General features: G+C 40.2%; 2 protein-coding genes across 3 annotated transcripts in view; both read left to right on the forward strand.

Annotated features, from left to right (window-relative positions):
• Positions 1-10,611, forward strand: part of PIP5K1B (phosphatidylinositol-4-phosphate 5-kinase type 1 beta) — a 97,903-nt gene extending 87,292 nt beyond the window's left edge. For both annotated transcript variants that reach the window (XM_010226316.2, XM_088523374.1), the window contains 2 exons: positions 3,983-4,100; positions 10,486-10,611. In XM_010226316.2, the coding sequence (XP_010224618.1) occupies positions 3,983-4,100; positions 10,486-10,488 (121 nt within the window). In that variant the 3' untranslated portion in view covers positions 10,489-10,611. The remainder of the gene's footprint in view (positions 1-3,982; positions 4,101-10,485) is intronic.
• A 3,218-nt stretch (positions 10,612-13,829) lies between these two features.
• FXN (frataxin) lies at positions 13,830-23,123 on the forward strand. The gene is made up of 5 exons (XM_088523381.1): positions 13,830-13,916; positions 14,764-14,861; positions 16,071-16,191; positions 19,685-19,782; positions 22,823-23,123. Exons 1-5 carry the CDS (start codon positions 13,830-13,832, stop codon positions 22,974-22,976), a joined length of 558 nt encoding a protein of 185 aa, XP_088379507.1. The 3' UTR covers positions 22,977-23,123.
• Positions 23,124-23,776: the final 653 nt, after the last annotated feature.

A 23,776-nucleotide genomic window follows, 5' to 3' on the forward strand; every position in this document is an offset into this window, starting at 1 on the left:
CATCCCTCTTCAGCTTCTAAAACTGTTGGACAGATTTGGTTGAATTTAATTCAGAGAGAATTAAGTTAATGCAGGCCTCATGAAAATAAGCAACCAAGTAAACGGAAAAGAATAAATAAATGCTCTGATGGTAGAGATGGGTGGACCAGGACACTGAGGAATCCCCAGGGGAAATAAATAAATTTGACTATGATGGAAGGGTTATGTAATGAATGTCTCAAAGAGAACCAAGTTTTCTTAGTTTTGCTCTCATGGAATGACTTTTATATATATATATATTCTATCATTCTCTCCTGTTGTCTCCCCAGCCAGTTTGTCTTCTAACATGCTAACAAAAGTCTGCATTAAAACTGAATGATTAGCAATGCAGCTGTGAAGATTCTGCTGCAGGAATTTGAACTTCCACTTACCAGCTGCTTGACAGCCAATATGTGTTGGAGCAAGTGTGTTTTTTGTTGTTGCTTTTTGTTTATTTGTTTGTTTTTCTCTCCTTTGGTGCTCTGTAAGTTATTAATTTTGCCAAGAAAAAGCTGTAGTTTGTCAGCATCATTAATGTGATGGTCGAGGTTACATTCTTTCTTACCTGCAGAGCTTTGTATGCTTTAAAGACTTGCAATGTTCTGTTTTCTTTCCAAATGTAGGATTAAAGTTACAGTACTTAGTTACAAAGATCTACATACTGAGGCACAATGTCTAAAAGTTTCCATTAGACTTAGTCAAGTAAAAACTTACCTGTTTATCCAGCGTGTTCCAGCACAACAATACTGCAATAATGTTAGCAGAGCAGTCAGCTTAGCATAGGAGTGAATTTGAAACCACTGCTTTAAAGAACTGAACACTGCTACCCACAGTCCTGAATAAAGATTAAAAAAAACTGGACAAAAGATTAATATAAATTTAATTTGATCTTGTTTGTTAATTGCTTGACTACGTTAGAAGGATCTATTTGTCATCAGAAGAATAAAGCTAGCTAAATTAACAGAATTCTTCCCTTTACAGTGAAATTGAAAGCTAGCACTCAGGTTTATATTAGTAGTCTTAGGAAGCATTTGTGGAAGCCAAAGAGAAAATGTGTCACATATTTAAATACTTGCTGTAGACATAGGTCAAAATCAAAATTTCAGTCTCTGGCTTCAAAAGTGAAGTATAAAGCAAATATTACTGATGATGTCTCATGCTTTTTCTATGTCTAAATTTCCAGTGGAATTTTCATGCCTCAGGCAAATACCAAGTAAGATCAACTCTATCTTGCAAAGTTTATAGTCTCAAGAAAGATTAATCTGAAGTGTGTTTTGCCCAATAGCTGGCAAATAACATCTGGATTGTATGATGAGTTACTTTCAAAAATAGAGGAGTATTGAGTAATCTCCAAGCTCAGTTTAAATTGTGAAAAAGCAGGCCTTCTTGCTGGTACCAAGGCGTTGATGAGGCATTTATATATCCTGAAAAAGAAATCCACTTCTTTCTCCATGTAAAGTGTTCTCAACCACTTGCACTTAATCCTTTAGTCAGTAAGATTTCATTAGAAGATAATTAATAATGTATCACTCTTGAAAAAAATGTTGATTTGTTATAAGATTTATTTTAATTAGACCATGTGGTTATAATGCTGCTCTGCTGAACTATTTAAGCATGTGAATCTATTTATAATAGATTATTTTACATAGCCTTTTGTATAGGTATTTATGTTCAATATTAAATATTATGGCAAGTGAGAATTAAAAGCAGGTGCAGTAATCTCAGCCAAACAAGGAAGCCTGGCAGTAGAATCATAGAATCATTATGGTTGGAAAAGACCTTCAAGATCATCGAGTTCACTCATACACCCATCATCACCATGTCTACATAGTGTCTATATAGATGTACTGTGTAAAGTTCTTGATAAAAAAATCTGGTGAATAACAAGAAATTTCACTCCTGTTTTTGCATCTTTCCTTTTCTATAGTGCTACATAGGTAGGTAGTCCCATGGCATAGCGAGAAAACATTTTTTTTCTCTTCCAGACTTCACTGATTTTACGACTTGGATTCCTAGTCTGTAAAGACCTACAGTGATGTTCATTTATCTTGGTAGAGTGCTTTGCCCATGAATAGAAATAACTATCACTATCAAGGGTAATTTCCATTTCTTGAACCATTTTTAAGGCCTAGAAGTAACTGAGTGCTGTGGAGTTTGTAGTCTCCCACAGGGAGTAATTTTTTCTTGTCTTGGCAATTTCTTCTTGTCTTGTCTTCGAATGAGGTTCTTTCTCTTAGGGTCCATCAGAGCATTTTGCAAGGACCTTGGGAAAGGAAGATTTTATTTTCTACTCAAGAGAAAAATCTTGAACCTGTTTTCTAACTAAATGTGTTGGAATGTGTGATTTAGGAGGGGTTGGAGAATGGCTTTTCTCCTCACTTCAGCATAAGGACAGTAAATATAGTGCTTCTCAAAATAGGATATGCATTCACACTAAGGGTGAGACTTTTAACAAGACTTCCCATTTTCCTATGAAAAGGGGGGAAAGTGACACTTTTTTTCGTTTGTTTGGTTTTCTTCCTAATTCTACCTTCATGTGTTTCGTAGTCACGTAACCAACTGAGTGATGTCGTTACAAGCTATTTCAGTAAACAAGATGGCTGTGGTATTTTGACATGAAAGTGATCCCTGTCTGACCATAGGCTGTATTTTTTCTTTTGGCTTGGAGGATATCTCTGTGTACACTTGCTGCACGCTGGTGGTGTGTCTAAGCTGTAATATTACAGTATTGCACATAAGCAGTACGCTGCAGCTTAACGCGCGGCAGGGCCCGGCTCCTGGCAAAAGCAGTTGCCTTCGCTCTGACACCAATGCAGGCTTCAGCCACAACGTGACAGTGACTCAGAGCTTCCAGTTTCTCCTTTATACTTTCTCCTTTATATTAGCTTCCCCAAATGCACCCAGAACTCATTGTTTTGTTAAGCACTTTAATTTGATGTCTATTTGAAACTATCCCCAATCTGAAATACAGCTAAGCCATGAAGCCTTCCAAAGGGCGGAGGGAGGAGGGAATTAACTCTCTTGTGGCTGTGACCATGTTTTCATATTCTGTTATGATGCAGAATTGTTTGCTTTTAGCCTTGTGTGTAAATAGGAAGAACACTTTAAAAAAAAATAAAAGGCTTAGCAAAACTGACTGTTGGATTTTCAGGGCAACCGGAAGTCTGTTTCTGGTAACTAATGAAGATAACTGTCACACTGGGCACCTTTACCTTCCTGTAAAGCTGAGAGTTTCAGTTTTGAGGTTCCAAGCATGTTTGCAAAAAAAAATTTTAAAAAAGAAGGAAAGAAAAAAAGAAAAAAAAAAGTCTGTGCAGTTGCATTTTCAGTTCCTGTCCATCTGCAGATGCTTTCTCTGTAATAGTGAAAATCACGTTAACAATTGAAATAATACATTTTTTTTGCAGTGTTTTGCAAGTGCTCCTTCTTTGCACAGCTGCACTAATTACTTTTCTCCTTACACCTCTCTGGACTCTTTCCTTCTGAAGATTTGGCTGCAAGTAATCCCCTCTAGGCATAAGAAAGTCCAGTGCTATTGTGATTGAATACTGCTGCCTTTTTTTTTTTTTAATCTATTTTACATTTTAAAATGCCACCAAAATTTATGCCACCATAATGCGGAACTATCTTCTTCGAAAATTAATGAAATTATTCCATGTTTACTGTAGTGTAGTTTTGATCTTCCAGTGAGCAATGGAGTTTTCCTCCTTGATGTGAATTTTAGTTAATGCAAATAAATCAGTAGACACTGCAGTTTGTGCTTGCTAGTGTAATGAGCCCCCATTATCTAGCCGTGAATTGTCAACAATTTTATGTATTTTATAGTTTCCCATTTCCTTTTCCCTCCTTTTACCTAGTATTTAAAGCATTTGAGAGAACCATAGATGAGTTCTAAAATACATAAATTTTTGAATTTGTTGCCGCTGGTATTTTTTGTTGACTGTGTTCTCCATTCTGTTTCCAGTAAAGGGCTGCCCTCAAGCTCTACGTTCACTCTAGAAGACAGTGCCATCTACCTGACCTCAGAGCAGAGCACTCTGGAAATGGAGAATGATAACGCTTCAGTTTTGGATGTCTATTTAGTAAGTTTTCAAACTGATCTAAGTTTTGTGGGCTTTTTTTTTTCCCCCAGCAGTGTCTTTGATCCAGGCTCAGCAAGAAGCTTAAGTGCTTGCAGAATTTCAAGAATCAAAAGTTTATTTAGGTATTACTTAAATGTCATGCCTAAGTACCTCACCAAACCGCATCCTACAAGGGTCTAAGTGATTGTTAACTACTATGCTTTGGAAGCATGCCAGCACTAATTTCAATTCTTCCTTGACAGTAGCTTTTTTTTTCCCCTATTATTTATTTATCATGCATATAGGAGAGAGTTAAAACAAGCACATTTTTTTCCTCTTTGTATTGAAGGTTACACAATAGAGAAAGTAAATTTTCTCAGAGAGGAAAGTCTAGTGTTTACATTAATCTTTTTGAAGCCATTGATTAATGTTAAGTACAGCTGAATTTGGAGCATATTAATATCTACCGTTTGTATATTATCTTGTAGTGTGAAGAATATGATTAAAAATCCACCTTTCCTTTGTTGTTTTTGTCCTACTAATCAGGTTATCTGAGAGCTGAAAGATAAGATCAAGCCCACATCGTTGGTTGTGTTTGTATCATCTGTGGTGGTGTTTTAGTATTCCTCTGAAGTATACAGGTCTTGTTCCACATATGTAAAAGCATTAGGCACCCAAATGCAGTTGCATTTGTATGCAGTTCAGTTTGCAGTAGTGCAAGTATGCAGTTTGGGACCCTTCTGAAAAATCATGGTATAAAAATAGGAGGAAGCCACGTTAAGGTTTTTTGGGGTTTTGTTTGTTTGTTTGTTTGTTTGTTTGTTTGTTTGTTTTTCTGACATTTGTTTTCCTTGAGCAGAAATTTAAAAAGCCTGGTTATCCTATTTCCTCTTGTATTCTTAAAGAAATGTCAATTTTTTTTGGAATTACCCTGGAGAGAAGAGGGAAAAAGGAAAGTCTGTTTATTATGTTTCTAATGAATGTTTTGTAAATGTGTGATTGCTTTCTTTTTAGATAAGGTCTATAGTATTCTTTGTTTTCCTGACCTGTAAGCTTCCTGATTTTGTTTAATGAGTTCCAGGATATATCACAATTTTGTTTGGTCCCTGTGCTATTCTTTCTGTAGGTTGTTAAGCCAGCAATGTTTGAATATATGCAGTACCCACTTAGTAGCTACTAATTTAATAGCTCAACTCAGCTAGGGAAGGAGGGGTCTTTACAGCCTCCATGGAAATAACACCGTAGCAAGCAGCAGTGATCAATTAGGTATGAAATTAATTTAATTAACTGTGACCTCATGTAGCCCCTTGAACCAACCTGCTCCTGTCGGACTTGTATTCGTTGTGTGGCTCGTTGCTACCAAGATGTTGATGTGAATAGTCTGTAAAGCCTGAAATGGTATGGGTATGCGTCTTATCTTTGGGCCTACCAGTCTACACAGACACAACTTCTTGACAATTTTTGTTTTAAGTAAAAATGTGGTTACCATTATTACTGCTCAGCACTGTGAGGTACCCTCTTGAGGTCCTGTCCATTTTGGGCTCAGTGCAATGTGACCCTTTAGCTAGTTTGTGGCTTTTAACACGTTTGTTATTGTATCCGAGAGACTCTGGTAGGTGTATATTCCAGAGAGTTCTCTATCAGTGGAAAAACGAATACAACGCTGCTTTAGAGGGATGTAACCACCCAGATCAAAGATGTGAAAGAACAAATAGGTCTCAAGAGGAGAAATTATACCTTGTCTTTTGTCCTGGCAGCGCTCTTTCCCTCCACCCCAACAAGCCCAAACCCAACATGCAGACATAGGGACAAAGTAGTGGCACATACCTGCATGGGCCATTTCCTCTGCAAGGAAACTGGGTGTTGTGGCTAAGCAGTTGTTACTTAGGTGGCAAAACCACTTGAGAAATGACCTATCCCTGACTTACGGCTCCTGCCCCCCATGCTGTCCTGTGCCATCCTTAACTACATCAAGAGACTTTTAATACATCTGTCTCAAAAGTAAAGCAAATGCAAGTGTGATTACATTAGCTGGTTCAGCCTTGGTTGAAAACGTTATCAGACACATTTTGACCTTTTAAGAGCATCAGGGAAAAAATATAGCCTTACATGTCTTTCCCAAGTTCTCCCTTAAGCTCATAGTTCATAATCCTTATCTGTGTTTCTACTGCAAGACAAGCTGCTGCAGTCTTATCTGATAGATATTATAATGAATAGTATAGTGCCTTAACTTGCTTTCAATCAGTTCACTGATCCTTTGCTGTCTTTGCCTCTGATATGCTGAAGTTCTTCGATAGCTCTTATCCCATAGTAAAATATGAACTATGTGCTTTTCATCTCATGAATGAATAAAAGATAGTAATAAAATGACCTTATCTTAACTTACTATTTGAAAACAACTTTTAAATGGCCTTTAGCTGAATGGTGTTATGTACAAATTCAGAGAGTCTAGTAAAGTGGGGGGACAGACTGTAAAAATTAAATTCTTCCAAGTAATAATAATAATTTTGAAGATGATATGTTAGGAAGTGCAGTTCACATGACACTTATGTCAGAATTTACTAGATTTTCCAGCTTAAAGACTGTTTTGAGCAAAGTGGGAGTTCAGCAAAACAGCATTTTCTGCATCCAGTCCTCTAAACAGTATTGTTAGGAGCTTCATCAGATCCAAGTTTACTTCAAAATACCATTGACTAATTTTATGTTAAATGTTTTAAATCAGATTAAGAAGTCTTGTTCATTAACAAAACATACTTATGTTCTACACAAAGCAGTAAGTATAAGGCAATCAAAATTATTTCCAAATATTCTAGCAATGTTAAGAAATATAGTGATAAATGAATACTAAATACTCTAGTTGCAATTAATTATAACTATTTAAGTTAAAATTGCAAAAGGACAGATGCAGATGTACAAAGTAATTTCAAATTTGAAAGTTACTCTCTAGAGAACTCAAACATTAAAGGTTTCTTTCGTTTATGAAAATGTAAAACAGATGTTTGAGAACATAAAGATGTGATTTAAGATAGGCAGAAGGTATCATCATAATACATGGTGATAAATGAGTAACAGGAAAACTGAGTCCTAAAAGTAGTCATTGCATGTGGAAAGTAAGAATGACTTGAAGTTCCTGTGTTCCTTCTGTTCCACAACAAAGTTCGAGCTTTTTTTGAGCTTTCTATCTCTGAAGGAACAGCAAGTACAATTATGGACTGTTTTGTCTGCCTACTCTTGAAATAAGTTATTGATAGGAAGGCAGCTGTCATATTATTGTGACAAACTACACTGTCAGTAAAATCAGAGTAGTGAGGTTTAAGCATTAGGCGGATTGGTTCAGAGTAAGTTTGATTTCCTATGCATAAGTGCAGAGCATGCCTGTGTAAATAGCACAGTGACAAACTCAAAAGTTTGCTCTGTGGTGATGCTATGCAGGTTAAATCAGCTGATAGCAAATACAGGACTTTGTCTATCTCCTTACCTACAGCTTTTCTGTGAAAAGCTCTTTTGCTTGAAGGGTCCTTCTGTATATTGATTATAATGGAAGATTGGTGGTACAGAAATAGTTATGTGGAAACAGCATTGCCCTCTTTTTGTTGGAGGAAAGATACACAATGTGTTTATCAATTTAGAATCACAGAATGGCTGAGGTTGGAAGGGACCTCTAGAGGTCATCTAGTCCAACCCCCTGCTCCAGCAGGGACACCTAGAGCACACGGCACACGGTGGCATCCAGGCGGGTTTTGAAGATCTCCAGAGAAGGAGACTCCACAGCCTCTCTGGGCAGCCTGTGCCAGGGCTCTGTCACCCTCACAGGAAAGAAGTTCTTCCTCACATGGAGATCGAATTTTAATTTATACCCATTATTCCTTGTTCTGTTGCTGGTCACCACTGAGCAGAGATTGGCCCCATCCTCTTTACATGTGCCCCTTGTGTATTTGTACCTAGTGATAAGAACCCCTCTCAATCTTGTCTTCTCCAGGCTAGAGAAATCTCTAAGAAATCCCTACCACTGAAAATTTGGTGTCAAAGGATTGATAATGGCTTTGACAAAACAAAAACACAGGAATAACTGTAGTGAAACAGCAAACCCCACTTATTCAGTGTCTGGTTAGTGTAACTGTGATTTGTGTCAGATGAATTGTGTAGATAACACAGTTGCAGGCAGAATTACTCATTGTGGTTTTATGTCTAAAGGCCAATTTTATTATAACATTTTGAGGTTTTAAAATATAATTGGAGACTAACCATATCTTAAAATTGCTGTAGATATATTGATAGTAGACTATCAATTTGGTCCATAAGTTACCTGTTGAGAAAGAGGTATGAAAAATATGAAAAATAAATAGATTTTAAAGTCTGTTAGACAACCAAATCTTAAATCCCTAAAATGTCCATCACAGCTATGTGCACACATTGAATTAGGTAAAATGCTCTTTCCTCAAAGCAGAATTCTGCTTCTGCTTAGTTAAAGCTGAAAACACTCAGTAAGGCTTAGGAGGAAACCTGGTAGTTTTATGAAAGAGCTTCCTGTCACAGTAACTCACGTTACTGATATTACCATGTCTTTTCTCTGTTAACCATTTTATCCCTGTATCCATCCTTCTTCCTAGGATCTTAAAAAAGAGATGAGGGGAAAAAAAGTCTAATTCTGCCATAGATATGAAAGCATGGCATAAGGCGAAACAATTTCCAATGCTTAAATGTAGTTTGGCATAGAGAATTGTTTATTTTGAAGTTTTAGGAAACAAAATATGAGCAGCATGGCATTTTCCTGTGCAGCAAAATCAGACACTGCAGTTATGTCCTGCATTAGACTAAAATGTCATTTCAGATTACAATTATTACATTAGCTGACTTAGCGACGTGTTAAAAAGACAGCATATAATATTGTCACTAAACTATAGGCTTTGGTATGCCTAGCTTTTAATGCATTGTATGAGGAAATTAATTTTATATATACCTTTCCACTAGTACTTATATACATGTATAATACTAGCATTTTACAACCTTTCTTTACTACTTTGATTCTTTTAAAAATATATATACACTCTTGTTATCCTCAGCCTCATTCCATTCTTAAAATATCACTTTAATTTTACTGATTTGTCCAGCAAATCCATTTTAGCTGTTAATTGTTCTGCATCCTTTAAGGATGTATTACTTTTACTGTGGCACTGTATTACTGTGGCACTTTTATGTGTACACAGGCTATCATGGCCAGAATAACGCAGCTATCTAGAGCAAGTGAACAGCTTTGGAGAAATGTGTGCTTTGCCAACTGACCATTGGTGGCTGTGAGTCCCTAACTGCTCGTGCCAGCAGTGCACCATGCAGCAGCAGTTTAATATAGTTCTTCAGGGTTCAAGGTGTAGAGCTAGAAGTCATAACCAAAATGTTGATTTAAATCTACTGGTTTCATTTTTTTAAGATAAGCATTCAAAATGGCTTAGGAACACACTTGTTCATAGTCAAGATTAGATTGTTGTTGAGTTGTTTGAAGGTTAGTTAAACGCTTATATATGAAAATACAGTTTAAAGGTGACCTAAAAAATCAGTTTAGTAATGGGGACTTGTGCCTTCCTTATATATATATGTGTATATATATATATACATATTTTTTTTAGAGTGAGGTCATTTCTGATACCTGATTTTTGTTTCTGCGTCCTCCAAGCTGGAAAGTAGCTGTAGGTGCATTTGACTTTACTGTAAAATTTGCTCAGGAGTCAGTTTATCCTCAGTTTGAATCATGATGGTGAAGTGTGTGTTAGTAAAGAACAGCGCTGCTGATTCCCCTCTGACTCGATAAAGATACCAAGAAGCGATCGACCCTTTGTTTTGTGTAACAACTATTTCTGGAGGATATACTGTAGAAAACTCTAACTCATTAAGTAATTTTTTAGTGATGGAATATGATTCCTGTGACTTTGATTCGAACTTTGGTTGTGCCTGAAACTTGGTAGATAGCAGTAACTTCATATCCAGGGAAAGGCATCCTGAGGAAGCTAAGCAGACTTTCATAGGTGGCTGCAGTAAGACTGCCCTTATTCCCAGACACACTCCAGGTAACAAAAGCCTTGGTTGGTAGTAACATAGTAAACCTAGTAAAAGGTGCTGGGAACTGCCAAGCTGGGAGCGGTGTTGATTCTTCTCTGATAGGCTCATGTTTAGTGGTTTTCAGCAGCAAATGTTTGGATTTCATGTGTTAAAAATGAGCTGGGAAATTTGCAGAAGCTATGGGGTTGGCCATTGTACAAGAGCAGAGACCAGATGCCAACTTTGACTTGGAGGCAAGGTGGAGGCAGAATGCTGCTGAACTGTGCTCAACCTCTGATTCAGGCTGATTCATTTAAAGCTTTTTAAGAAAGAAAACACATGCAACTATTTTGCTTCTTATTTCTCTTTTCAGTAATAAAGAATATATGAAGAATAAAACTACAGCGGATGAGAAGCAACCACAGTGAATGACCAGCTCACTCTGCCCCCATGGTTTAAAAAGGCTGAATTTCCTGAGCCTACTAGACAAAGAGAAATAATGAACTTATCTCTAAGATACACCAGGATATTTGAGACATGGAAAAGATTGATGGACTTGGCAGATGTGACGTGACCCAGTCCACACTGCTTGTGCTGCCGCTGGCTGAACTGTGAAGAACTGTCTGTCAGAGCTGTTTCCTCGTGTCCTGCCAACCACCTTTCTTGGACTCAAAAGTGGTATTTTCTTATCGACCTATCATCGGTGGCTTCATCCGCATGCATTCTGTAACTATGCACAAGCAAAGTATAGTGCCTGCTTTACCTGTTTAAAAATCAGCACAGTGGTGAGTAAAATTAACTTAACTTGTTTTCACCCTTCAGTTCTAATCATTTAAGTTCATGTGGGTGGAAACTGGAATCAATTACATGCAAGGGTTGAGGTGAGTCTCTGCACATCCTATATGAAATGAGCCTCTGAAGCTGTTTTCACTGTTGGTGAAGAGAAAGTTGTTATTTATAACAGGGCCTTATGTGGTGTATATAGTCTATGAAATATTTTTTGATTTATAGTTTATTGCTTGTAAAAGAGAAATTATATAATTTATTTAGTAAATACTACTGTAAACTATAGTTTTGTTGGCAAATAAAATATTTTGTTCCCAAGACTCTGAGGTGTATCAGCCTGTTTGTGACTCGTACAAGATGTACTGTTCTGGTATTTCTGTACCTTCAAGAGAAAGTCCTTAAGAGATGGACCAACCCACTGAACCACACAGGATCTGTCTTGAATCTTTAAACTACAATATTAAAGGCATTTACTCAGCAGGCACTGCTTGGCTACAACGTTTCAGGATTTTTGGTACAGGCAATCGTGTTAAGATAAATATAGAAACTGGTCTGTTTTCCTTAATTATTTATCCTTAGCAGGAATCCGTAAGATGAAAAACTTAAGTAACCATGTGTCACTTAATGTGACCATTTTGTCCAAAAACAGAGTGTCTGTACTAAATGTTTCAGAGAAGGAAATATCCTCTGTGTACAGTCCTCTTGGAAAAGAAAGGTCATTTATAAGTGAAAACTTTAATACTTCTAAAGGAAATCCACTGTAGATTATGGAGCCTAGAGGTAAATCCACCTCCGAAGCATGTCCATTTACTAATTTTTATCAATATATGCTTTCCCTGAGAGAGAACAATGACTACAGCTAAGCAATGTTAAGGACAGTTTCCCTTATGGACAAAATGGTGTAAAAATCCAAGCATCCAAGAGAACAGGAGACTTGTAAAGATGTGTATGGTTCATGCAGCAATTTGCTTTCTCTTTAGTTTGCATCAGTAGTGGCTCTTTGAGGATTTAAGTGCATTCAAAGACATCTCTAAGCTGGTAAGGGAATGCTTGTCAAGTAAAAATAAAACGCACACAGAAGGCATGGGTACAAGTAATCAACTCCCTGTGGTATTAAAGTGATGTATTGGTATATTTCTCTAGATCTGAACAGATGGAACTCACCACAGGGAGCAAAATACGAAGAATTAGGTCATCGGCATGTGGACTATCAGTGTGCAAAACTTGAGCTGTCTGAGCTGCCCACTTAAGAAATATATAGGGAATAGAAATAAACAGCATAACCCTAAATTTGCTTATATCTGATCCTGTAACTGAATCCAGTGACATTCAGAGAGAGAGCTTTGCCTTTGTTTGCAATAGTTTGCAATAGTCTTCCTTAAGTGGGGGGTGCGGAGGGGGAGAGACCTTCTAGTAGAATCCAGCATTGTGAAACTACTAATTCCTATCCCAAAACATGTTTTTCTCTTGTTGGTCCTTCTCTTACCCTTCAGGCAGCTTGCCTTGGTTTTGGAGCCCTCGCTGTCGGCCTGGCGCGCGCAGCACAGCGCTGAGGAGCAGTCTGTGGTGCCCTCTGCCTCCTGCCGTGGGAGGGAGCCGCTCGCGGGCTCCCGTTGCAGCCCTGCCAAGGGGTTTGTTTGCGAGAAGGTGCCAGCTCTGCCCAGACGGACAGCGCGGGACCTGACCTTGCTCTGCAGCTGGGCTCCTTGCTGCCCGCCTGTTGTCTTCAGCAGTGCCAAGGGATACCAAAGAGCTGCAGCAGGGACAGCATTTGCCCAAGGGACGGCAAAACAGATGCAAAACATGAGGAAGTAACTGTTAAAGCTTGTATCCAGTAACTCGTGCCCTTCGGAAGTGGTGGAAACAATTCCCTTGGCTATGATTATCTTGTAAATTTCATTAACTCTAACATGGTCCACTTTTTGGGGGGAGGGGGAAAAGGGGAGCAGAAATCCTGATACTAGAAAGTGCTAATACTTCATTACAGGAACTCACTGATCTGTCAGTATCTTTGAAACATGAGAAACGAACACTTCTGTACACCTACAAAGATGTTTAATGATTAAAGAAAAATCAATATGGAACTGCCCAGAAAATATCAGCAAAGGAAATAAATACCTGATAGCCTTTTTATAGGAATGGATTGTTTATATGGAAGCAAGCATGACACTTTTCCACAAATATAAAGTGCATGCCGTCTCCTCACCAAAAACTAGATTTTTACTGATATTTTCTTTGGTCTGAAGAGAGAGAAATAAAGAAATAAAAACGAGTTAGTGTTTCTCCGTGCAGACCCCAGCTCGGTTTGCAGGCCCCTGTAGCTCAAATAGTGTAACTGAGCTCTTCCATAAGCGGTCAGAGTGCAGGGTTGCCCTCGGACCACGGCCGGGGATCCACAGCCGCTGGGTGCAGACGAGCTCCGGTATCAAAGGCCGAGAGGGCCCAGACCCACCACGGCCCGAGGCAAGACCAGGGCCGTGAAGCAAGTGCAGGCTTTGCTAGGAAGAGACAAGTTTGTTTGTTTGTTTGTTTTTTGGGGGGGTGGAGTTGAAAATAATTTCAGTAACTACTGCCTGATAGCTGCGAGGTGGCAGCAGTTCCCTCACGGGCAAGACCTGCGCAAGTGCCAGCGTGCAGCACGCGCAGCGGCAGCGCCGCGCTGCTCAGCTCCCGCGCGCCTCACGATTTCAGGTGGGGAGCGGGCAGCATTTTATTTATATGTTTATTTACTTATTTAGTTCTGATTCTTTCGTGGCTACTTTTGAGTCGCGCTCGCTCCCGCCGCTGCTGCGCGCGGGCCCGGCGCGCCGCGGGCCGCCCCTGCCGCAAGGCGCCTCCCGCCGCCGCCGCGTGGCTCCGCCCCGGCGCGGCCCGGCTCGGCCCGGCTCGGCCCCGGCGCGGCGCGGGCGCTTCCGCAGCGGCATCGGCGCCATGTGGCGGCCGGGGGCGGCGCGGGCGCTGGGCGCCGCGCGGCGGGCGGCGGCGGCGGCGCTGGCGGCGCGGGGGCGCGGGGCGGCGGTGAGCGGCGCGCGGCGGCGGCGGGGCCCGGAGCGCGGCCGGGCCCGGGCCGGGGCCTGGCGGTGCCTGCGGCGCCTCCGCCCGCGCGGGCCGCGGAGCCCCGGAGCCCCGGGCCGAGGAGCGGGAGCCCTTCCTGCCTTCCTCCCGGCCCGCGCTTTCTGCTTCTTTCCCCCCTTGCACCCTTTCGTCTCTTCTTCATTTTTTTTACGCTGTTTTTCCCTTTTGGCCTTTTTTTCCCCCTGTTTCCCCCCCTTTTTCTCTTTCCCCTCTTTTTTCCTTTTTATTTTGTTTCAGTTCTTTTTTTCCCTTTTTCTCTCTCTCTTTCGCCTTTTCTCCCTTTTTTTCCCCCTTTTTTTTGCTAAACCAAAATCATAACTGGAAGGCATCTCCTTAGGCTAGTGCCTGGTTTCCCTATGTAAGAAGCATTCAAGGCTTCAGCTTATTTAAGCCAATAAGTAAATAAATAAATAAACACTCATGAACCTCTAACACAGCGCCTGATTTGCGCTTAGCAAAGCACCTGAGTTAATACAGGTCCTGGTGAAATTATTGGCCCATTACCAGTTTTGCAAGACTGCTCTGGAATTATGTGACAGAGCAAAAGGGATTTTTTTTCCTATTTCATTATGAACAAAATAGTTTTTTTAATTTTTCTTTTTTAAAAGTTTTTCTTCATTACAGAGGCTAGGATATTAGTTTGCCTCAGTCACCCAGGGGCTATTGCTGCATATATTGGCGCTGTAGTGTTAATAACTGACTTGAGGATGCAACGATCTTCAAGAATCTATTTATGTGACATATAATATGTAACTGATTTTTTAGCGTGTAACTCTATTTTACTTGCTAGGATCCTTCGCTACAGCAGTCAGAACGTGCTTTGAAGATAAAGAGCAAGAACGTGCAGTTTATGAATTTAAGAAGCACAGGAACTCTGAACAACAAAAGGTAAATTTTATGAGATATTCATAACAACAACATTTGCTGTTCATTCTAAAGTACAGCACAATAGGCCATGAAACTAATATAATATGAATATTGGCATCATGGTGTAGAGAAGCATTGGTTTGTGGGAGAACGTTTTGGATGAATTTGTGAAGTCCCTTAGGAAATAGTTCATGTAGCTAAACAGAGATGTCTAAGCAGCCTCAGGGTGCATGAGGTTCCTGCCTTGGGCTGGCAGGACTTGACAGGGTACCTGAAAGACACTTCCCATGGATGTTGTTCATTAAATACCTGAATCACATCTTGCATCCTAGGCTGAGGGTCTTCAGGCCTTTCCCACCTGTGGGTGTTTTTGTGGTGGCCCTAACACAGATGATGTGGAGTGTATTCCCTTGCGGGAAGCTTTCTTTATCATCAGCTGGAAAATACAACATCGCTGTATTTTATTAGTACAGTTAGTACAACTAGTAATTGCAGTCATGTTGTCTTGCTCTACCTGTTAACAAAAACTGAAATGATGTCACCTGACTGTGTGTTGCTAGAGTCACACACCTGCATACGCAGTGTTAAAACGTGACATTTGTATGGCTGCAAAAATAATGTGGTTTCACAGCTGTATTAAGCCCTGTGTAATGGCCACTGCGGTGCGCTGAGGCTCTTTGGAGAAGCTAATCGTAGACATGTTTGTTCATAAGCATGTTTTAAATGATGCACTGGACTGCTTTGGGAACTCCAGCTGAGAAGTCAAATGCTGTATGTAGACAGGGCACTCGAGGCAGACACGGATGTTTCTAAACTTCTGCTTGCAGTTAAGTTGTTTTCTTATAATCAAGTGGCATACCCTCTGCATGTACCCTCTGCACGGGAAGTGTTTGTATTCAGGAAGTTTCAAAATGAAGCAATTCTTGCACCCCTCTATAAAAACGCTTGATTTTGAACCAGCCCTGTCTTCCTTGTACTCAGCAGTCTGTATATCTAAGAACAGAAGGGAATATTCTTCAGTTGGTGATCTCTACTACCATCTAACTTCAAAATTTCGCCACTGTTTGAGATGCTTTCTTATCTACATTATATTAAAAGAAATAACTTTGTGTTTCATGAGGTCACCTCTCCTTCCTCCAAGATCACAGACTTGTCTTGTTTTTATTACAGAGAAAATACTGTCTTCCAAAAGAAAGCTTTTCTAATTATGGGATTATATGTCATTTGCAGCTGTTTAGATGAGACCACTTACGAAAAACTGGCTGAAGAAACGCTGGACTCCTTAGCAGATTTCTTTGAGGATCTCACAGATAAGCCTTTTACCCCAGAAGATTATGATGTATCTTTAGGGGTATGTTTTTAAGTTTCTGTTATTATCACTATGATTATGGTAGATCATACCTTTGCAAGAGGATTTTAAACTGGTCATCTTAGTGCCTACATTTAAATTATAGTGAGTTTTTTTACTACTTAAAAACTAAAATATGCTGAGGAAAAATATTCTTTGGTTTTATTTAGTGTATCAGCTACTTTGGTAAAAAGTGACACCTACTGTTACATGATTTGAAAATCAAAATGTGTAGTGCGTAGACAAGGATATAATGTTGATTAATAGAGCAGCATGAGAGGAGGTGGAAACTTTTTTGACTTCACTGTGGTCCCTAAAACTTTCTACTCTTGCTTGGAGTTCTGCTACCAGCAGAGAGTTCCCTCTAGAAAAATGCAAGGGCAGGCATGTGCCACGTGTCACATATAGCTTAGGTACATTTGTTAGAGCAGCTCTTGGTACTCGTGGGTGCTGAGAGGCGGCCAGGCAGCATTTGTGTTTGTCCTGGCTTCACTGGTGGTCCAGCTGTGATGCAGAGCAGCAGAAGAGCCCGTGATGTTTGGAGGAGAGGTTGCAACATGCTGGGGGTGAAGGCTGCTGTCACAGTGGGGAGCCTGATAGTTGAGCATTAACAGTGTTCAGTGCTTCACATGAGATTTCATAATCTGAATAATACTCAGATTATAATCATAAAATGAATCTGACAGCCCTGTGAAAGCAAACGAGTGACAATTCTATTTATATAAAGTTAATAAATTCCTTGAGTAAAATTCCTGAGGCTGGTTACATGCTGCAGCTCGCTGCATGACATGGAAGGGGATGCAGGCTCTCCCTTTGCTGCCGTCTGCAACGCATTTTCTTTTCATAAACTGAATAAACGTGACTTGCAGTTCGTGTGGTACCACGGGGAGGTTGCTTGTCCTGGCCCTGTCAGGTGTGGGTTTATGCTCAGGGGCAGCAGATGCTTGGGGTTGCACTGTGCAAAAAAAATGCTATATGTTGCAGAGCTGCTCATGTATAACTTTGCATGATTGTAACATTCTTATTTATTTCATATGACTAGAATAGAAGACAGCAACCTATTTTTGCGCTTAGCAAATATCATTAATTATTGTAATTACATACAGAATTACTGTTATAGCAAATTATTTAGCTGATGAACAGCCATAAATTGTTTAACCATCACCATCTATATCTGTTACTACTTAAGTGTCTGTTAGGCAGGCTTAAAGATCTTACCGCGAAAGTTACCAAAGATAAGTGTTTTCCCTTTCAATATTTTTATACACTTCATTACATGAAAGTCTGGAGTAATATCATAACTTTATCTCTGGTAAATTTACAGTGGGTTGTGTTTGATGTTTGGTCACTGTGAGGCTCTGGGGAATTACTTTTACAGCCAGCTTGCGTCAGTCATCCTGTGTTGCACAGGTTGTGGGATTACCTGGAAATAGGTTGTAGTTTCTGTGCAGAGTAAAAGATTTAATGGTGCCAAGGTTACCAAAGTTAATTGCAAACAAAAGGAAGTTACTGTTCAGAAAGCCACAAGGTGGCGAGCTTGGTAAAGGTTGACTTCTGCTGAGAGGTCTTGCAAACTTTGTTTCTTTGTGCAGATACTTATATCTTAATATACAGGTGAAAGAAATCTGGTGTGAAAAGTATTCTTTTTACCAGTAACTAACAGGCGCTCATTAACTTACAGTGCTATAACCAACAGGCACTCAAAAACAGCACAAGAAACTTGCAGAGTTATTCCTCAAAATATGGTTAAAATGTCATACATTTTTAGTTTCTAAAACTTCCAGCTGTGTTTTCTGATATTTCAAAAGTATTGGAAACCATTTGGATAAATGTTTTACCCTGCATTAGAAGTTAACCTTTATTGAATTAGATTTGATAGAGCAATAATGCTGTCCAGTCACTGACATATAATATAAGCAACAGTGAACTTTTTTTGTTAATGCTTTTGAAGCCTGTTACTTATAAATAAATAGTGCTTATTGAATGTGCAGTATAACATTAATCATATTGAGTTGATGCGTGTGGCTCTAATTAGCACATAAAAGAATGCTAACACCATTATGAAGGTACTCAGCTATTCAGGATTAATGTTCCCAACACACTCTTATCTCCTGTTTTGCTTTGTCTCTGCAGATCAGAGACTGCTGAGTTATAGAAAAGGTTGAATTTTGGCAGTCAGAAAAGTAGTTTGGTTTTGTTCTTCTTTAGACTAAAATAATATCCATTTAATGCACCCTGCAGGACAATTTGATGGCAGTATTAATGAAGGATGCTTTTTTTTTTATTGCTAGCATGTAAACCCATTATCAAGCACAGAACAGCATTGAGAGTGGAGCGAAGAATTCAAACGTTGGGAGTGTTACTTCATTGCCGATACTTCTTGAGATATGGCAGAAACCTAAAAGATTGGATTATTTCATAAGGGAGCCAAGGTCTAAGCTACTGCCTGTGCTGCTGAATAAAATTGTAGGCAGGTAGTAGGTAGTCATCAGTAAAAATATCTTTTTCCCCACATTTAAATGTCTATACATAGAAAGTGACCCTAGCAATAATTGCAGCTCTCACAATAGTATCTTCTGACTAAGGCAGGGAGGATTCAAAAATGTGCTGTGCCATGCTGCCGGGTGTGATGTGTTTGGGAAGCTGTAGATTAAATGTGACTTAACCTATCACCTGAGTCATCAAATTACGTTATGTAATTTTTAACGAGCGTATTTCAGATCATCTGCAGTTTAACTGAAATCTGAGTAGTGTCATTCTTTTACTCTTCAAAATAGGACAGAAATATCCCTGTCAGAGTTAAGATGCTCTGCAAAATACACTTATGAAAATACCGTAAACATACTAATCATGTTGTGGCTAAGAAAGTGAGTAAGAGAAAATAGTGGTCGAGAGTTAGCAGAAAGTATAACAAAGCAGAGCTCAAAGAGTTTCAGTGAGAAACATTCCTGAGGAACAGTTCACCCTCTGCACACTTGATCAGAATTACTGGACCAGGGATTTTGCTTATTCACCTGGAAACTCTTACAATTGCTTGAGGTCAGGTGGAGCTGCATGGCACACAAATTCAGTCGTGACACGAGAAGCTTCTTGACCTTGAAGCACAGCGAGTTTGCAGTGTACAAGAACAGAGGGTTTGTTACTGGCTGTGGTGTTGTAGCCTTTGCAGAATGAGCTGTCTGTCCTTTCAGGATGACAGGTCAGGACTGAACAGTATTGTTTACATACGGCTGCTGTGACTAGTGCAAACACACCAAATCATACCCTGAACAGAAGGGATTAAAGTCTAGATCAGACCCAAAAATAGGCAGGGTGTCACAGGTGTTAATGGAAGCTTTTGATATCTGATGACAGTTCTCCCAAACTAATAGTGCTTGGAAAATGGTTGAGGATATGATGCAAGCATGTGAGTTTCTATTTGCCTGTTGTGGATGATGTCATTCTTGTCAAGTAATTTCCTTAATTTCTCATCTGTTTGTTTCCTTTGTAATTCAAGAGTGGAGTTTTAACAGTTAAACTGGGTGGAGACATGGGAACATATGTAATCAATAAGCAAACACCAAACCGACAGATTTGGCTCTCCTCACCCACTAGGTAAGTTATGTGTCGTATGTAATGCCTGAAAACTGGGTTAAAATGTATTTCCTCTTTTCCTCAGGCTGCCTTGGAACTATGTAATAATCCTTTTCAAAAATAGCTCTTTCCCTCACTATATATTCAAAACATGATCTATCCAAACTGTGTGACAAGGCCTTGTTGTGGCGGTTCGTCACACAGTGCAGTGTACTGGTATACCCTAATTAATCCAGTAAATGTTCAATACAGAATTTTCACATTCTGTTCCAGGCCAAAACCTCTATACAGGGAGCCTATTCACATGAAGAATAAACAGTCATAATTAAAGAACAAAACAAAACTTCTGTCGGGAAAAGGGAGGTGATGATGTTACAATCTAAACCTCTCTGTGTTTAAGCAGGGTGGCTCCTTCCCCTTGAAGCCTGTGGGATTTCCTGCGTCATGTGTTTATGTGCTCTCTCTGATGGGCTGCTTCTTGAGCTGCTGTCATGTGTTTATGTGCTCTCTGATGGGCTGTTTCTTGAGCTGCTGTGCTCCACAGGAGCCTGGGCTTGCCATTCCCGCTGCCTTCCCTAGTTCTGTGGCTGAGTCCATTCCAGGTTTTCTGGTGGGTTTCAGCTGGGAGGGCAGCCAGATGTGTGTGGAAGTAGCTGCCTCCCCCCGAGATTTGTGTTTTTTTCCCGCTGTCCCGGGGGAAGCAGAGAGGGAGCCCAGCAGAGCTGCTGGCGGAGGAGCCCTCACGGCAGGGACACCTCCGGGAGGTGCCTCCACACCAGGAGCCGTTCTGCAGGAGCAGGATTTCAAAGTAGGGGGGAAAAAAAAAGAAGTTCAACAGAACTCCAGATTCCAAGATAAGCAATTTGAGGAAATTACAATTTTAGGAAATAAAAATCACCCGAATAAAATTTGAACTCTGTCTTGGTATGCTTTTATACTGGCACAACATATTAGATAAGTCATTTTTCACTGCTAACTTTTTTTCCTCATAGAATCTTTTTTTTCCCTATTAAATATTTTATTTAACAGGCGTCTGACTTGACAAGGCACTGGGCTAATAAATAAATAGTTATGTTTAGACAGATGGAGGCTGCCTATCATGATTTATTCACTCTGGGTTTTTTTGCATCAAGTATAATTTGATGCAATATCAAGAACCATGATATTGCTTAAGTAGCCTGTAGGGTTTTGTTTCATTGAAACAAAGTTTTAATTTACTTTTGGAAACCAAAGTTCAGAGAGTTTATATATGTTTGGAGCCAACTCTAGCCCTGAATACTGCATTTGTGTGAAGTGTCAGCTGTTTTCATTTTATGATTGCTCCTGCAGTTGAGGAAAATGCACAATAAAATAAACAAGCTGAACTTTCTTTAAGGGTTTTCTCAGTGTCTGTGGTGGGATATGATTGCCAACAAACATTCAGTTTTGTGCTTTCTTGGCTGGTAGTATGGTAAATATTGGTGTTTCTTGGAAGAAACAGCTAAATGTGCACTTATTTACTAATTTGTGAAAATGTATGGTCCAGCTTCATCAGATAGTTCATCAAATACATGTGACTCCAGAGTGACATGCTTCTTACATGCAGTGTTCTAAAAAGTGAAAGAAACAAACATTACTGACAGTGACTAGAAGGGTTTCAATGTTATATCTGGGAAAACTGAATGGTAAATGTAGAATTTTTGAGTCTTTATGAACATAGCCTGAGGAAGACAACTGCTTCAGGTGGGAAAAGCAGAAATTCTCATGCATCCTTTTAACCTTTGCTTTGCTCCACTTTGTTGTATACACTCAGATGAAATAAAGCCTGTGTGAGTAAAGCTTTATTTAGCTGACAAAACAAAAACAATAGAAAAGGTGTGTAACCTGCCTTCACTGTGGTTACATTAATTTTTTTGTGGCTCATTAAACTAAAAAGGCATTTTAAACATTACACAGTGCCTGTGATAATGTTTTCATGTGTTATTTTCGTTCTTCTCTTTTATGTTAAAAGGATATTCAGACTTTCAATGAGAAATATATTTACTTTGTATTTAATCTTTGTAGGCATTTGTTGTAAAATGACTTGCCAAAGGTCCTTGTTGACATGATAAATTTGAGAAAATCGTATTTGTCCACCATTTTGAAGATTCAGAGAACTAAGTTATTGAATATGTCAGTCATATCACTGGTATTTACTAAAAAATGCACAAAAAGAGTTGACATGACTTATCAGTGCATTCTTTTTCTGTATATGTGCTGATTGAATATCTCTGTAGTTTCTTCCCATTCTGTCATTTCCCAGGAGGAGGACAGTGTGAACATGCCTTTGTTTGTTTGTTTTTCTGCCAAGAAAGAGTAAGAAATGCATAACAAAGTAACTGCAGACATAAACTGGATTCAGAACAGTTGCCAGTTCACCCGCAGCAAGTGAGGCTCCAGTGGAAGCTGGTGAACGTTTTGATTAGGTGGACGGGAGGGTCTGGAGCGGGGTCTGCCTTGATCCGTAACCGTGGGCTGGAAGGATCAGTCTGGCCGCCCGCAGCTGCACGTTAGGCTTCCAGGGACGAGGCTCCCAGCCGGGAATACCTGTGCTTTCAGCTGTCAAATCCCTTTATTGCATTGGAGAGGGAAGCGAGGAGGCCGGTCTGTGGCTCTGTTCAGCCTACCTGCATGCGACGCTGCTGTTGCAGTTAATAAACAGCCCTAATTCAGCCTCGTACAAACGCTGTTGTTACTCCCTGTGTGTAACAGAATTATGGGTTGAGAGTATGAGAGAGCAGGGGAAGACGCCGGGGAGCAGCGCAGGAAGGAGGAAGGGAAGGAGGGAGTCTTGCCTGCCGGGAGTGACTGATAGGTCTTGTCTTCACCCAAATGCACCGGTCGGGTGGCGCGGCAGCACCTGGCAGGCCTGGCTGTGGGTTTCGCCCTCCCTCGCTGCCCGCCCGCCCTTTCTGTGCAGTTTGTTCCCTTTTCTGTGCAGTTCATTCCCTTTTCCTGGGCGCCGTCCCGGCTGCGTTGCGCGTACTGCCCTCGGCAGCTCCCCGTGATGATCTGCACTCAGATGATGTGTTTTGTTTTATAGTGGGCCCAAGCGCTACGACTGGACTGGACGGAGCTGGGTGTATTCCCACGACAGCGTCTCCCTTCATGAGCTTCTATCAAAAGAACTTTCCACAGCGTTAAAAACAAAACTAGATTTGTCCTGCTTAATATATTCTGGGAAAGAAGATACTTGATGATCATTTTCTACCTCAAGGAAATTGAAAGACTTTAACCAGGAGCCCTTGCTAGGTTTCCGAAGTACCTAAGCTTAATTCTGTTGTTTTTCTTTGCATCACTGTGTTGTGTAACAACATGAAAAATAATATATTTTTCTTTAGCGATCAGTGTTTGGGTTTCTGTGTCTCTGCCTCAATTTGTGCCCGTGGAGGACAGATGATTCAGGTGTCCATTCCTATCACTGCATTTCTTACTCCTAAGGAACCTACTCCTAAAAAGTAAGTCATGAATTTCCGTCGTCTGCAGGTTTGTTTGGGCTGCCTGGTCCCTCCTGACCAGATGGCTGTGGCCAGACCTCTTCAGCCAGAAGCAGGAATGCCAGGGGCCGCGTTGGCCGGAGCTGCGGCGCTGTGACGGGCAGGAGGGTGGGAAGGGAGGCTGCTGCAGGCAGGCCAGTAAGACACCACGGCCTAATCCAGCACAGGGTAAAGGAAATGAGCCTGGCAGGGAGGATTTTTTTTTCACATTGGGTAATGGCCATAGTAGGAGTTTTTCTTCTCAGCTTTGCAGAATTTAGTCCCTTATTCAATTTCCTTTTTGTCTGTGTGGTTGTAAGCAGTACGTGGAACTGAAAAAAAGCTGTTGGGTCACATTTTATCTGTGCAGCAACAACTTTACAAACATTTTACTCTGTTATTGTGAATTTCTTATATTCTCTTCTTTTTTTTTTTGAAGAGTAAAATTACAAAATTTACTGTTGAGCAAAATGAATATTCTCTCAGGATAGCAAAAAAATTGCATTAGTTTTTGTACTGCT

Source organism: Tinamus guttatus, unplaced genomic scaffold (assembly GCF_059628265.1).
Source record: "Tinamus guttatus ecotype Peru unplaced genomic scaffold, ASM5962826v1 Tinamus_guttatus_pri_ptg000185l, whole genome shotgun sequence".
In the NCBI taxonomy this organism is placed as follows: Eukaryota; Metazoa; Chordata; class Aves; order Tinamiformes; family Tinamidae; genus Tinamus; species Tinamus guttatus.

Excerpts from the sequence above, each read along its gene's own strand:
- FXN (XM_088523381.1), top strand. The coding sequence starts at position 13,830 with ATGTGGCGGCCGGGGGCGGCGCGGGCGCTGGGCGCCGCGCGGCGGGCG. Across the intron at positions 16,192-19,684 it reads ATTATGATGTATCTTTAGGG|AGTGGAGTTTTAACAGTTAA; the intron begins GTATGTTTTTAA and ends TTGTAATTCAAG. Across the intron at positions 19,783-22,822 it reads TGGCTCTCCTCACCCACTAG|TGGGCCCAAGCGCTACGACT; the intron begins GTAAGTTATGTG and ends TTTGTTTTATAG.